General features: G+C 36.1%; 1 protein-coding gene across 1 annotated transcript in view; it reads left to right on the plus strand.

Moving 5' to 3' along the window:
- The first annotated feature begins 425 nt into the window (after positions 1-425).
- LOC112052469 (paired mesoderm homeobox protein 2B-like) overlaps positions 426-16808 on the plus strand; it is a 52801-nt gene continuing 36418 nt past the window's right edge. The window contains exons 1-2 of the mRNA XM_024091562.2: positions 426-789; positions 12777-12973. Coding sequence (XP_023947330.1) covers positions 561-789; positions 12777-12973 — 426 coding nt within the window. The 5' untranslated portion in view covers positions 426-560. The remainder of the gene's footprint in view (positions 790-12776; positions 12974-16808) is intronic.

Raw genomic sequence — 16808 nt, forward strand, 5'->3', positions numbered from 1 at the left:
TGCTACAGAATCTATCTAAACTTGCAAAACATTTCTATACGTACCGTAAAAATTACATCCATTGTTGGTATCATCAAAAACTCGAGTTGCAATAACATTTAAAGTTAAATGTACCAGCAGTCATTCATTAGTATCTACCTGGATCGTTAATTACAAGTTTTTTTATTTTCCTCAGTGACAAAGAAACTGTCGGCGAAAAGAAAAGTAGACAAGTGTCGTGACATGCACCCTCGAGCGCGCCGCGGCGGGGCGAGGGCGGGGGTGCTCGGGGCGGCGCCCCCGCCGGCTGGCGCGCCCATTGGCCTTCCCGGGGGTGCGGCCCCGCCTCTTCCTCGAGGCTCGCCCTTATTGAATTAGGCTTATCATTCGATTTCAAGTGGGGCGAGCGCACGGTCCTACGCGCCGGAAAAAACTATCCCACCGATCCGATACCATCTGTAATCGCCATAATTCGATATACACGACCGCTCATCCGATTATGTGGTGAATTCGCGAGCTCGCATCGACGTCGCGCGGCCGGGGGTGTCGATGTCTGGTGCAAGCGGATAGTCAGACAAGTCATGGAGTACGGGTACTTGAGCGGGGCCGGCGGCGGGTTCGACGGCGGCTGCCTGGGCTCGGGCGGCGGCGAGCTGTCGTGGGGCGAGCTGGCGTCGTGCGGGCAGATGTCGCAGGCGGCCTACCGCTACCAGGGCATGCGCTACCAGCCGCCGCCGCCGCAGTGCGCGCGCCCGCAGGACGCCGCCATGAGGAACCACCACATATTCCCGCCCGCGATGAATCTGCAACGTAAGTCCAACCGACCATCTCACTTTTACATGTTACCTAATTGAAATTCTAATTCCGGCACTGTTGCAATGGTTGAAATCCTAATGCCAAACTTAGTGTTGATTTTTGCAAATAAAAATTTTCTATGCTGTTGGGACGCAATTATTCGCCGCATACTCTCGCATGGAAATTTCACCTTAGTACACAAGCTAACATAGTTATTAAGCGTCCCTAAAATTTATTTGTAATGCATAATATTTATTTATTTTATTTAGTTTTTATTTACTCATTAGGTACTAAAATTATGTTAGTAAAGATAAACAAGTAAACAAGTGGATAACAAGGCAATCTCCACAAGAAATTCAGTAGTAATATTTATTTTATTCCATTTTTAAGTTCAACACTTACTTATGTAGATCGTAAATTCATTTCGGTTGAAAAATAAGAAAAAACAAAACCTGATGTTCCTTTAATTTAGTATTCGTTCGCATAATACAAAATAGGTATAGATAATGAATCGATTTATATAATGATTTAATGAAAAGTAAACGTTATCTTACAAGTATGTTCAAATAAACAGTATACATGTCTACTTATAGGGTAGAATGTCTAAGGCATGTATCTAAGTTACACAAATCAATTCTCTTTCTACAACAAATGCTTCGAAAACTAAAAAAATAGGATGTCATTCGTTATCGTATCACGTGATCGATATGTCGATTGGATATGTAATTTCCACACATATTTTAGTTTTCAAAACCGTTAGCGTCTGTAGAAAGAGAATTTTTGTGTAACTTGGCTAGGCCCTTCGACATAAGCTACGCGGCGTAGCAACCGTAGCAGGCTGTAGCGAACGCGTTTATATCTTTCGTTTTGACTATTGAGCAAACCTTACAGTAATGGAATGTGTAATTGTAGTTAAATCATGGTGCTTTTTGATGGCAAATAATTTTTATTTCAGTAAATGTTAACTGTTATTTATACAGTTTAATAGTAGGACTTAAATAAGTATTAAGATTGTAATTGTTCTTAAATTGATAATTAATTAAGTTGATTAGTATTATAAAATTGTGAATAATGGAATCCTGGAATTCTATTAAACTTTTGTATTGATCATTTTACCTTAGTGTACTGCTTGACAAAGTAGTTTAAGACTTCTTTCGTATTAAATATACATTTAAAAGAATATCAGGTGTCGTTAATAATAATATACATTTTAAATATTTCTATACAATTGAAAGGCTCTTTACTTTTTCGGCTTCTATATAACTGAAATTAATTGAGCGTTTACGTTCAAAATTTCATGAAGTTAAAAAATAAACAGTAATCTTTTTAGGGTTCCATAGTCAAGTGTCCATTACCTACAGTGCCGCCAAGTCCGTGTGTCCTTCCGTCGGGGGTTTAGCTCAGAGATTATTATTATTAGAAAACTGTAATTTAACATGATTATGTGTCATAAGATAAACTATAAATTAGGGTACTTTTTTCAATATTTATTTTCCGCTACTTCCCCTATATAAAATAAAGTGAAGATGATATTTTCGTCGTAAAAAATTAATAAAAAAATACAAACGATTTGAAAATCACAAACATTTGTCTACTAAACTAAAAAGCGAAAAATAAAATCGTATGGGCTACCTTCTGATCAGTTTCAAGGCGGTACCAAGCCAGTGCTGTATTCATTAAAGCCGTTTCTGAAAGAACCGTCTGAAAATCCTAAATGTTTATCATTTTAACGGTTCAAAATAATACATCGCTAACTTGGTACCGCCTTCAGACTGATCAGAAGGTAGCCCATACCATGATATTTTTCCCATTTTAGTTTAGTATTTTTGTGATTTTGAAGTCGGTCATCTAGATGTAAAGTTCTCATCAATACAAATTAATCAAGTCCAAACACAAGGTAGCTACTATAAACCGTTGAGAAGTTTCTTTAACTGTTCCTCGTCTTCATCACCAGACCCTTAATGGCAATCACAATTCATCTAGATAAAGTTCTCATCGATATAATTTAATTAAGTTCAAACACAAGGTAAATGGATGAGGAGTTCCCTCGTCTGTGTTTCGGCTCCATCATCAGATCGACACCAGACTTTCATGTAATTGTAGTGCTTTAAAAAACTTAATGAAAACATTAACAAACACACTAGTTGCCCCTATAATATTCGAAAGTTCCCAGGATCCCATCATCAGATCCTAACATGATTACTATGGGACCAATTGGAAAGCATACCCTTTTAAACAAAAAAGATTTTTTTCAAATCGGTTCAGGCGTCTTCGAGTAATCGGTGAGCATATATAAAAAAATAACAAAGATTCCGACGAATTGATATCCTCATTTTTTGATGATTTGATTTTTCTGAAGTCGGTTAATAAAATATTTTTAACAAAAAATTTGCACCGACTTCTAAATCACAAAAATAACCTAGAAAGCGAAAAACAACATCGCATGTGCTACCTTCTGATCACTTTGAAGGCGGTGCTAAACCAGTGACGTATTTGAAAATAATAAAGCCGTTTTTGAAAGTACCACGAGAAAAAAACTGTCTTAAAATCCCAAAACTTTATGATTTAATCGGCTTTTCAAACAAAAAAGGAATTTTCAAAATTTGTTAAGAAATGACGAAGTTATGAGGTAACAAACAAAAGCACGCGTCGAATTGAGAACCCCCTCCTTTTTTTGAAGTCGGTTAAAAATATAGACAAATGTCATCCTATGGAGTTGTCCCAGTTCCATCTCTTTTGTACCAATGTAATGTATTAGTTTTTTCTACTTCTCTTATCTCTTTGGTCGCATGTAGCGCCACAGATTTTATAAAAAAAATAATAAAAAAAATTCAACTGACTTCAAAAACATAAAACATACTGACAAGCGAAAAATAATATCATAAGTTCTAAATATCATATTATGTACTAACTGATGATCAGTCTGAAGGCGGTGTTAAGGCGGTGTTGTGTTAATTTAGTGAGATAAAAATATTTTCTTTCTAACAAAGTGATGTTATGAAATTTTAATTATGACTGATGACATTTCGAATGAATTAAGCAATAATTTTTCGAATTGAGCCGCGTATCAACAGAAAATAGACCGTGAAACTTTTTCAACCTGTTATTCCCCGTAATGCCAAAGTGAAATCGTTTTCATTTGCCGTACAAGTGGCGGATGATGGGGGAACGAGCGCAAGGTTGCGACGTCACGAAACAAAGAGTGGTCTGGGCGGGGGGCCGGGGGCGAGGGGGCCAGTTCCAGCCGCGTGAGCGATTGCGCTCCTAATTGGCGGCGGCGTCCACAAGAATCTTAGAGGGAGGACAGCACTGCGAGCCAGTCTTGCCTTTGCCTTGCGGATCTCAGCCTGCGCCTCGCGTCTCGCCCCTCTGCCTCTCGGGCTCTTCCTCACCCCCGCAGACGCCCACGCAACGATAATTCTCTCCACGTAATCTTGAGTAAACCCGCCTTATGCCCGTTAATCACGCAGAAATTAATTACAAGTTTTGTGTATTAATTGTTGTACAATTACAAGAATTATACGGTCGCGTTGCAATATCTCATTGCCGGTTAGCAGTTTAAACTAAAGTTTCTGTTGTCTTGATATATGAGGGTTAATTTTTTTTTAACTTTTTGCACTACATAAATAAGTCCAAGAATGTTATTTAGTCAAGAAACACCGAATCATTAAGCGGAGCTCCACTAACAAGGTTTTCCAGTTCGAAAAGCATCCCAGAATTCGGGTCCCCAAAACTTGTAGATTGAACACAATATCCGAAGTATATCGACGGATGTTTATTCGATTTGATTTGTAACGCAGAGGGAAAATTCCAATAGTTGGGTACCTATCCTAAACCAATATCGCCATTCGTATTCGCGTCGGCGCGCCTTTGCATGCAAGTGGACGGGTTAATTCAATTTGGTAGCACGGAGGGCAATATTTTATCGCATCATGTGATCTGTTCTGTCCCAGTAAGTATAGTATAGTAGAGTGGGTCATAAAAAAGGCAATATCTCACAGTCGAGCAGCGTCGCGAGCCGCGCTCGTAACTTCTACAATGTAACGCCACACTCCACTAGCGATGCCGCTTTTATTTTTGGAAACGGTGACGCGGTATGATAATGCGAATACATTGATTACTATTACTTGCTAAAGTTTATTTTGTTTATGAATTTTTATTCTTGTGCCATTCCATCGATCAACTTATTATACAGAAAGATTTATCTACACAGCTTTATTTATATCAAACTTTTTTGTTAGCTTACTTTTAATAATTACTTCCCAAATTAACACCTGTTTCAAGCACTTAAGTTTAAATTTTCGGTACAAAATGTATGTTAGCATATGTTCTGCTCCAAGGTTCAACTTTTATACACAAATTCATTAAAATCGATACAGAAGTTTAACTGTGTAGTGATATCAGACATCAGATAGATAGGCTCACTTTTTTATTTATAATATTAGTATTGATTATTTACATTTTACATTTTTACTTTTAAGTAATATCAAAGCCAAAACTACTAGCATAGAGAGATTTTACAACGTTTCTGGTACTTACATCTAATTTCAGTATTCAGGCACCATCATCTCCTTTGCCTTCTCTTCTTTGGCCTTTTGGAGCAAAAGTGGGCCAAGTTCAGTATTTAGTATCAAGTTCAAAATTAATTGAGGAACTGAACCTACGTAAAGAAGTTCTTTTTATTTGTATAATGCACTACATGATGGCTACTATACAAAAAATGAAAAGATAATATGTTGTAATAATGCTTACAACGTTTTACGAGTGCCCACGTCCCGTCGTCGAGAGGAAAATTTAACTTCTGTTTCGGAGTGCCTGTTTTATGGCTGCCATTGCGGGAATTTACCTACATGTTTATTTGAAAGTATAACATATATTGGCATTCTGTATCACTCTTATATTTTTACAACTTATCTGGCTACTTTTTTCCAGCAGTAAACGTTTTTATTTTCAGATATTTTCACATTGTTGAATCATTTAGTCATTTAGCATATTTATGGATACATTCTTTGCCCAGTTATGTAGGTAATCACAAACTACTTTTTTCCAGCAGTAAACGTTTTTATTTTCAAATATTTTCAGTCATTGTTGAATCGTTTAGTCATTTATATACATATGGAAGCATTCTTTGCTCAGTTATGTAGGTAATCACAGAACTACAGCTTTTTTCAGCAGTAAACGTTTTTATTTTCAGATATTTTCACATTGTTGAATCATTTAGTCATTTAGCATAGTTATGGAAACATTCGTTGCCCAAATAAGTTGGTAATCACAGAACATAGACAAGATTGACTTTATATCCATGTAGGTAAATAGATACCTATATTATTTAATTTTTTACTTTTATGGCCTTACTGTAATCAATATAATATGATTTCATCGAGTAATAATTTTCTTTTAGGAAATATTAATTGTGATATGAATTATGAAGTGTATAAATTATAAAACTATTTAGTTTAGGTACAGTTTAACATACAACCTTCACCTTTCCATAAATATTGTATTTACCTACTACTTCCCATATATGTACAAATACAAGTCCTATATACAGGTTTAAACAATAATTTCAGCTTATTGCGACACAAATAAAGGTGACAAAACAAGGTACGTCTATGAATTCTTCATATACCTATATAGATAAAAGTCCTGATTATAGGTTTAAATAATAATTCCAATTTATCACGACACAAATAAAAGTGACAAAACAAGGAATGTCTATCATTTATCATATACATATATAAATAAAAGTCCTGATTTTAGGTTTAAACAATAATTCCAGCTTATCGCGACACAAATAAAGGTAACAAAACAAGGTATGTCTATCAATTCTTCATATAGCTATATAAATAAAAGTCCTGATTATAGGTTTAAACAATAATTTCAGCTTATCGCGACACAAATAAAGGTGACAAAACAAGGGATGTCTATCATTTTTTCGGCAAAAAGCAGTGTAGGTTCGCTTCAGACCTCCATTAATCGCAACCCTTCCTGCGCAATATGCCGCGACGACGCGCCGACATCGCCTGCATTATGGATGTCGGCGAACTTTGAGCGTGACGCGAGAAAAATGAACCGCGGCCGACTGACGGATAGCGAAACGATTTACTTGCTCCACGCCCGAACATTTCATACCTACCTGATTGTTTACTTGTCTTCATGCCTCTTTTACATTTTTATTATATTAACTTTAAGCTATGACTCGTTGGTCCAGCGGCTTCGGATATTGAGACATGGTATCGAATCTTTGGTCGGGTTATGAAATATTAAGTTGGACGGTAGGCTGGTTGACTAAGTACTAATTATTTTTTTTTAATTTGCACTCTAATTTTGGACTCAAGTAGGTATAGTTGTCTATGCAATAATAAGGTTTCGCGAACTTGGTCTAATGATGAAGGTGGAATATATTTGAATCAACACTGAAATAATCTTTACTTGCAAATATACCCTATATTTGCATAAGTTTCTACAAGCAATGACCCAAATACATTTTTGGTATATTAGTATGTCAACTGTTGACGTAGTCTTTGAAGATATCCCATATATTTTTAAACTTACAGTTCGACATACGATCCAAAAAAAAATATATATGTAATTTTTACACGCTTTATATTAGCTTTACTTGTAACTATGTATGTAAGAAAATCTTGGAATCTTAATTTGACCTACTTCCCGGTCTTCGATTAGGACGAAATTTTGCACACGCTCTGAGTTCTAAGACAATACATGACTAGCGAAGAATCGTCATTGCAAATTCAATATGGTGGCCTTCCCAAGATGCCGGACTGGCTGTTTGAAATCCACCCCAATGGGATATCAAATGAAAGGGTTTTCTGTCAGAAATACGAAAAAATAGTCACGTGAATTAAATCCAATATTTGTAATTTTTAGTGCGTGCTAAAAAAGTCTTTTTTAGTTTTTTAAACTATTTAAAGTTATTATCATTTAATATAATCAACAAAGGACTTCATTCTACGATATGTAGGTTTTTTTTTTGCAAATATTAAAGAATTTGAGATAATTAGACTGTAATTTAAGTTGCTATTGAGATACCTATGTAAGTTCTATTTTAAACAATTCATCACAAGATACCCAAGTGTAAATGCAGTAGATTCTCTGGGCCCCCTCAAGTCGCTCCGTCTTATAATTAGTGGAACATCGCCGGGTGGCTCAGGCGGGGTGGTGGGGGACGGGGGGTTCATGGATCATATCACCTGTGAATTAATCGGCGTCTGACGATTAATTAGCACCACGTGCTCCGCTTAACGAGTTTATACGTAAGCCGAGGTGTTTGGTAGAACTATAACAAAGGTGTGACTTTGAATTTTGGTTATGACAAAACAAAGGATGTCCTTAATTCATCATCATTTGATTAATTAATGTAAAAAGATACGTTCACTTTTATGGGAGAGATGGGCGAGACATTGGATACAGAATTCTGGGTCACCGCTCATTGGGCCACTTTGTCATCAAATAATAGTTGGCGTAATGATAGAAATATAAATAAGTTTATTGTATTAAACTATAAGCAAGTTGACAGTTTTTTAAAAGGGTCTTAAAAAATATTATATTTTTTTGAGACAGAACTGAGTTTAAACCTCAAGCAAACTGCCAAAATTGTTAGTTATTAATTAGTTTATTCCTTTAGTCATTTAGTGCATCAAGTAACATCGTGACGTCACAAAATGCACGACATCTTTTTCGATGTTTGGAAAATTTACAACTCTTAACTTTTATTAATTAATATCGATATATTTTGACGTTAAATCGATTATACGAAATTAATATTGTGTATATTGACATGAGTCAACTTCCCTCAATAACACGAGAAGTACATACATCAAACAAAAGATAAATCTATATAATATACGACATTGTGCATCAATAACATAAATTCATTTTTTTTTATTTTTTTTATTCTTTACAATTTAGGCCTTGACTACAATCTCACCTGATGGTAAGTGATGATGCAATCTAAGATGGAAGCGGGCTAACTTGTTAGGAGGAGGTTGAAAATCCACACCCCTTTCGGTTTCTACACGGCATCGTACCGGAACGCTAAATCGCTTGGCGGTACGTCTTTGCCGGTAGGGTGGTAACTAGCCACGGCCGAAGCCTCCCACCAGCCAGACCTGGACTAATTAAGAAAATCTCAATATGCCCAGCCGGGAATCGAACCCAGGACCTCCGTTTTGTAAATCCACCGCGCATACCACTGCGCCACGGAGGCCGTCAAAATCATTAATACTGCATCAGATTTTTATTTACCTACAATTTTTTCACCCACAGTAAATACCAAAAATAAACAATATAGTTAGTTATGTTATTGTTCGCCATATTTCACAAATCGGGTGAGACGTCCTTTTCTTCTTTTCTAAAACTAATAATAGTTTTTTTTACATCTATTAATTTCTCATATTATTCCACTCTCTTTCAGTTACAATGTTAATAATACATATGTCTAATAAAAAGTTATTAAAACAATTCACAACAGGTTCCGAATATTTCAACACAGCCCCAACAGTCGTTCGGAAGGATCTATAAAATTACAAAGGTCGCAATAACAATGAGAGCCCTCGCCTGACCCACGATCTGCAAACTCGAATTAAACGTCATAAGAACAGAAACATCTTGGCGAGATCCTCTTCATTAGGTTTCGCAAATTGCGGGGGGAGCGCGGGGCAGTGACACGCTCTCCGCTCCCCGCACCCCGGTCTCCCCCTCTATTAATAATGCAAATGAGACCGCAGCTCGCCCAAGAAGCGAGTCTCGATTAATTCCGGTTCATTTGAGGTAATTGTCGCTGCGATGTGGTCTGCGGTTCGCCCGCACGTCCGCACGGCTAATGTCTAAACAGTTTCATGGGATTTTACGAGTATGTTGAATAGGAGCAGGCTTCTATTATGAAATGCAGAAGTTTAATAACATTATTATCATCTAAACTAATATTTCAAGTATAAAACTGAAGAGTTTGTTCGTACTAAAAATTAAAAAAAATTGGATGAGTCCATTTATCGAGGAAGACGCCATAATATCATGTTACGACTAGCGACGTAACAAAGAAAAATGTGGCAATATTTATGTATATAGTATAATATTTTCACGGACGAAATCGCCAACGTCTGTTAGTAATATTACGAGTATAATCACATTAAAATTATAAAGGTGAAAGTTTGTCTGTCAGTCTGTATGGCCTATATTAACACAGCTTTTATCCCAGAAAATCCATGGTTCCCGCGGGATTAGCGTAAAATAGAATTTCACGAGAACAGAGTAACTACTTGGAATCGTCAGTTTTTTGGGAAAAGTATAAAAATAAATAAGTTATTTATTGTTTTCAAATACATCTCTGGTACGAGTAAAGTACGAGTAGTTACTTTTTTAATTTCCAACCCTTATAACCTGTCTGTCTGTAATTTTCTCGTAAAAAGGTCAAACGTGTTCGTAACAAGTTTTAACTTTATGAATAAACCTTATAAATTGTTTATATAATTGATTACTTTACATTCAGTTTGATGCCGAGTATTTCAGAAAACACTAATAAAATTTAACATAGTTAAAAATATATGTACATATTTAAAATAAAACAAAATTTAAAATTAATTTCAAATAATTTTACATAATTAACACACGTGGATAAAACACTGTTTAAAAACAAAAATAGTGATAGGTATTTATTTGTATTTCCAACAGGTATAAAAAACTAAACAGTCTTGTTAGCTATTTGATGCGCGATCTTGAGTTGTTATAGAACGAGAAAAATTAATTGTTCTGTAGATTTGATTATCGTAAGGCGTAACTCGTAGAACAACAAAAGAGTGCATTTCCTTACGTAGCTCGTCGTAGCGGCGTGGCTACGATCGATACGTACACGCGACATGCCACCGCTACCGTTTCCTATCTTTATCTTTATTTTTCTAGCCAGTGAGATGTTATTAGGCATCTATATACTTATTTTATATTTTGTCAACCGACGAAAAACGGAGAGAAGCTTAACTATTCGACGTATATATTTTGTCATGTATGAACACTTGTAACTTTTGAGTAGTCCGACTTTGATACTTTTTTTTATCTTTATTTTTCTAGCCATTGACATTGTATTAGTTAAGTACTAGTGCACTGCCGCGACTTTGCGTTAAATGCAGTTTTCCACAAATCCCGCGGTAAACATGGATTTTCCCGGGATGCAAAGTAGTGGTAGTATGTTGCTCAACAACCTCCACTAGCTCCCAGTGAAAGTCCTACTTCCAGTTCCAAAGTTAAGCCCGGATAAACAGGCAACCAGAAAAAAATAAAAAATAAAGTTTTAAATATGTTTTAGTATCCTGTAAACAACTATAGGTACTGGAGAAAACACAGTTATTTTGAAATCACAGACATACACTTCAATTTATTGATATGTATTGATATAGAGTTTACCTTTCCTGAAACGGCTTTAACGAACACAAATTAAAATCTAAGACAAAAATATTCATTTGTTGAATATTTTTGTCTTCGATTTTAATTTGTGTTCGTTTGAAGGGCCAAATTTATTTCTGTAATGATAAAAAGTACAGATTAGTAAGGTTAGATAGTCATAAAAAGCCTCAAGAAAAATTCAGACGGTTTTTATTGTCACCATTAACATCAATAAATATTGCGATACGGCCATTCGTATAAATCCATACTTTAACGAAACGCTGTTCTTTGTACCAGGATGTTGTTAAAGTTAAAGGAATTCGGTTTCTAGTTGATCTAAGTTCTCCGTGGGAAATGATACGCATTATACTCTGCTAAACGTATGGGCATTTATTCGCAATTGGACATTTTACTTATACCATTTATAACAACAAACATTGCCGTAGCATAACGGACTAGCAGCGCCATCTAGTAATACATTTTATAACTTAAATTATGATTTTATTTTAATCGAAATTAGACATCGTTTTTAGTATAATTTCTATAGTGATTTAGGTCCGTTACAAACTAAGAATTCTTGTACGGCACAGCATCGAAATTGCGGCGGTCAAAAGTGGCTAATTATACCTATTAATTTCAGGTCAACAACGAAAGTTAATTAAACGTATAATACCTAAATATTGTCTACAATGTCGAGTTGTGTTCAAGAAGTGTAATATAAGTTTATAATATAAGTAAATATAATGTTGTGCATCTGTACGCTCAGTGGAGTAGTTAAATTCGGATCACTTTTTGCGATGATTTTGTAGGCACGTAACATATCTATAGTAGAAAATCTTTGTTGTTAGGTCATAAGTTACACAAAAATAACAAATTGTTTATTGCAAAATGCACCCAAATAGGTAGACTAAATAATTAATGAGATAATAATTATAAAATAAAAAGTATGTACATTATAATTATGACCCAAAATACTTTTGTACCTAATAAAGAGACTCAAAAATACGCTCCTCCTTAATTAAAACGGCAAACGGTATTTACATTTATAAACAGTAGGTATGTACATGTCGGTGTAGGTATACCGTGAGTACCTACGGAGGGCGCTTTCAGAGGGGGAGACAAAAATGGCCGCCTCGCCATATACTTTTTCTCCCATTCACCATAAAGGATCAAGTAAATCGCTTTTAAGATATCGTCCTTTATGTAATGTGTGCCTATCAACTATTAGATTACTACTTAGTTAGATTTAAAAAATCCCCAGAGCTATAGTTAACGACTTATTCGTAAGTGAAACTCTACCTAAATCTTTTGGTTAAGTAATTGTGAAGATATTCATTGTGTTGTTATTCCTATTTTATAATAATTACTAGCTGACACCGCGCGGTTCCACCCGTGTAGTTCCCATTCCAGCAGGATAATATATAACCTCTAGCCTTCCTCGATAAATGGGCTATCTAACACTGAAAGAATTTTTCAAATCGGACAAATAGTTCCTGAGATTAACGCGTTCAAGCAAACAAACAAACTCTTCAGCTTTATGATATTAGTGTAGGATACGCTTTTTTCCAATTTTCAGTGAAGTTTCAATATTATTTCTTTTGTTGCAGCGGGTCTTCCATACAAAGTATATGGCGGTCACGAAGGCTCGCTAACGGAAAAGCGCAAACAGCGAAGGATTCGAACAACGTTCACTTCGGCGCAGCTCAAAGAGTTAGAACGAGCGTTCCAAGAGACGCATTACCCCGACATTTATACGAGAGAAGAAATAGCCATGAAAATCGATCTCACTGAAGCTAGAGTACAGGTGGGTACTTGAACTTTTTAAAATAGTGTTAGTAAGATTTCATTTTAAGTTTTTAGATTGAATATTATTGTGTTGTATACGAATTCTCTAGATTTCAGTTTTGACGACCTCGCAGTCAAAACTGAAATCAAAAATTGGTCGCAGGAATGCTTTGGCTTTCAACTAACCGAGATGCTTGGATTCGAATCAAGTCGATGTATGGTTTTTTACTCTGGCTTCGGACATGTACCTACCAACAAAGACGTACCCCCAAGCGATTGAGAGTTCCGCTATGATGCCACCTAAGAAATAAATGCATGGTTAGAACAAACTGTTTTCTTTTCCCAGTTAGTTTGCTACAGCACCGTCATTTCAGGTAGGCTAATTTATCATCGAAAAAAAAATAGACATAAAATGTAAAGGACTACTACTGTTAAAGTATTCCAATGAAACGTACATAAGTATATTTCTAATATAGCAGAACCTCGCGGTTTCGCGTAGCTCCCATTCCTACGAAAATACTGGGCTAAAATATAATCTGTTGTAGCTTAATATTTTTGAAAGAATTTTTCAATCCATTCATCATTTTCATCGGTCCAATAGTATATTTTTACGGCTTTGGCCGTGGCTCGTTACCACCCTAAGCAAAGACTTTAGTGAGAGATTTAGTGTTCCGGTACGATGTCGTGTAGAAACCATTAGGATTTTTATCCTCCTCCTGACAAATTAGCCCGCTTCCATCTTAGATTGCATCATCACTTACCATCAGGCGAGGTTGTAGTCAAGGGCTAACTTGTAAACAATAAAAAAAAATCGTTACAAACCTACAAAAATACAAATCATTCATCTTTATAAATGTGGATTGTAGACGTACCTATCTATCATGCGATAGTATTAGATTTTAGTTCATCAAGTAACGGATGCAATTGCAATGGTTACAACTCCTATTGATTTAATGGAGTAAAGTAATCAAAATATATCGTACTCCCTCTGGACGGTGCAAAAAAAAGAGCACCTTTTTCGCTCTGTCCGTCACTGCATTTCCACAGTCCAATTAGTGTCCGTTAATTCGGCTGCGGCTGACGGTGCCTTGCCAAAAAAACGTAGCAGACGCGGTTAGCTGTTAATTTCATAATAGGCTCACATTTTTATGTAAGGCGGCGCTGGCAGCGTTCGTTCCTGCTGCTATTGAATATTTAATGCGACAGAATCGGGTGAGTGGAGCGAGAACTGATCACGTCGCGCCGCAAGCGACCCGCTGGTGACTCCGCGCTAATCTCATATTCTGGCCGACGACGCCCGAGACGGGATATTCTTTTTCATAAACATTCTTATGATTGTGACCGGAATTGCATTTGGTGCTTGAATACGTACGTTGGGGTACTTTGGATAGGTTCGTCCTTACTTCTTAAGTCGTATTGCTTTTACTGTTACATGGTAGCCTATATAATACAAGTAATATAAATACTTGTAGATGATAGTCACAATATAAAAATGACAAAATTCTAAAAATTTTGTTAGTCAGCCATCAATCGTATTTCATTCTGTGACATCTTATTTTATTTTAAAAGGTAATACCTTTCAAAGCATGTATTTAGGAAAACAAAATGTACAAAAAACATTTTTACGAAGATACAAACAAAGAAAAAGTATTAAGTTTACAAGGCGCTTGTAGTGTCAAGTGGCGGATATATTGAAAAAACAGATGACAGCTAGCTGTTAGTTTTGCTATTTTGCTTTCGTAATCGTGATCAATAGAAGAATATGTACCTTTAGGTATATAATAAAGATATGTACCTATAGGTATAGAAAAATCTTACTAATATTATAAAGGCGAAAGTCTAGGTGTGCGTGTGTGTGTACGTTTGTTCCTCCTTTACGCTGCGGCTACCGAAGCGATTTGGCTGAAATTTGGTATGAAAATAGATTTTACTTTGGATTAACACGCAGGCTACATTTCATCCCGGAAAAATCCATGGTTCCCGCGGGATTTGTGAAAAACAGAATTTTACGCGGACGAAGTCGTGGGCGTCCGCTAGTAAACAAGCCGTTTTACCATAGGACTGCTAGGCATCGCAGAGATCTGCACCGCTACGTTGTCGAAATCCCTCGGGCGCGTACTAAGCGGTTTAGTGCCTCTTTCCTTATACGCACTGCAAAGATGTGGAATGCTCTCCCAGCTTCAGTTTTCCCCACCACCTACAATATGGGTATTTTCAAGTCAAGAGTGAATAGGCATCAGGCATGATTGCAGCTAGGCGCTTGCTTATTCAAAATAAAAAAATAAAACAAAATAACGTTTGTAACACAAACAAAGAAGAATAAATAAAGCAACAAAGCAAAGAGCATACCGCTCGTACGCGTATACAATGTATACAATTCAACGGCAGAGGTGCGCCCCATCCCCTGCTCATTACGTTAAAAAGTATCGGAATGGCAGGCGGCCGCCATAAATATGGCGAGCGGTCGCGTATTTCAGCCCCGCGCGACTCCCGATAATTAAAACTCGACTGGAAAATGCGAATTCACATATTACAATTAAAATTGGGTGCACACGACCCGCGGTAAATACAGTATTCATTGTAGAGTGCAAACAAATGTACTGGTAATTAAATTATTTTGATGTACGGTATGCTTCCTGATTGTCGGTACGTATGAGTACGTAGAGGTTTCGTGTTTATTACAATATTATTTTTATGCTTTTATTTTTGGAGGAGAATTAAAGAATGACAACACCCGATTTTTTATTCACTTAAATCCACAGAGAAAAACGCAAAGAACATACCTAATAACTAAGTAAACTTTTAAATCATTACGATTTAAAAGTTTACTTTTCAAGCTTTATATTGAAATATTTAAAATTAAGTGTAATGTGTTATGAATAATTATAAATTCGGCTAATATTATTTTCTAATAGAAAACATTATCATCTAATAACTTTTAAAAAGGACCTAATTTTAATAGGTTCTTAATCGTTCACTGTTGGCAGAATGGTTGTGGTCGACGCCTTTTGTGCAGTGTTCCTCCACTTTTGGCAATTGGATGCATTTTGAGTACACTCCCCCATGGATGAGAACTCAGGAGTACGATTGATGATGAGACCGAATTCAACAACTCGATTCGAACTTCGACCGTTGGGCTAATTTGTCGTGCTCACTCTTAATACAGATTACAGACTTACGACTAATTATTTCAGGGGAAGGGAAATGTTTGTTGTACAATTATAATAACGGCTATTATACTTTTTTATTTTTTTTAAATAATTAGTTTAGGCACAAAGTGATAGCAAATGGTCAACCAAATCCACAAAGAATAACCAAAAAATATTAACATTACGAAAAGATAAATACAACGAAGTGTCCTAATACAACAGGCTCTTCAAATTCATCAAAGGTGCTTGGCAAATAATTCGCCGTGAGCAAACGCACAATTTTCTATCTGGCCTGCAATAAAACCCCACCTGCTACCGATAGAGCAAAAGGAAACGCTTGAAAAATGACCAGCTGTTTCATAATACACGTATTTTTCCGTGCCCACGTTGTCATAGGGAAAGAGCAATTTAATCCATCACATGGTCGCGCGGCACCGTCCGAACCGATAAATTCTATATAATTGCGGACGATTTTGGTTTTATTGTTATCCATGAATGGTGAGAGAGATTAGTTCGTGAATATTTGGAATTCACGAGTAAACAACTTTTTTTGAATTAAGGTATATTTACGAAGGCTTCTTCTTGTAAAAGATCAGTATTAGAAACGACCTTCACCTATCTGATTTTTGGTAAAAAGTGTGCTAAATTTAGTATGTTGAAAAATATATGGCGAGTAGGTTGCCTAAAAAAACAAACTACCATTAA

Source organism: Bicyclus anynana, chromosome 6 (assembly GCF_947172395.1).
Source record: "Bicyclus anynana chromosome 6, ilBicAnyn1.1, whole genome shotgun sequence".
NCBI classification, from domain to species: Eukaryota; Metazoa; Arthropoda; class Insecta; order Lepidoptera; family Nymphalidae; genus Bicyclus; species Bicyclus anynana.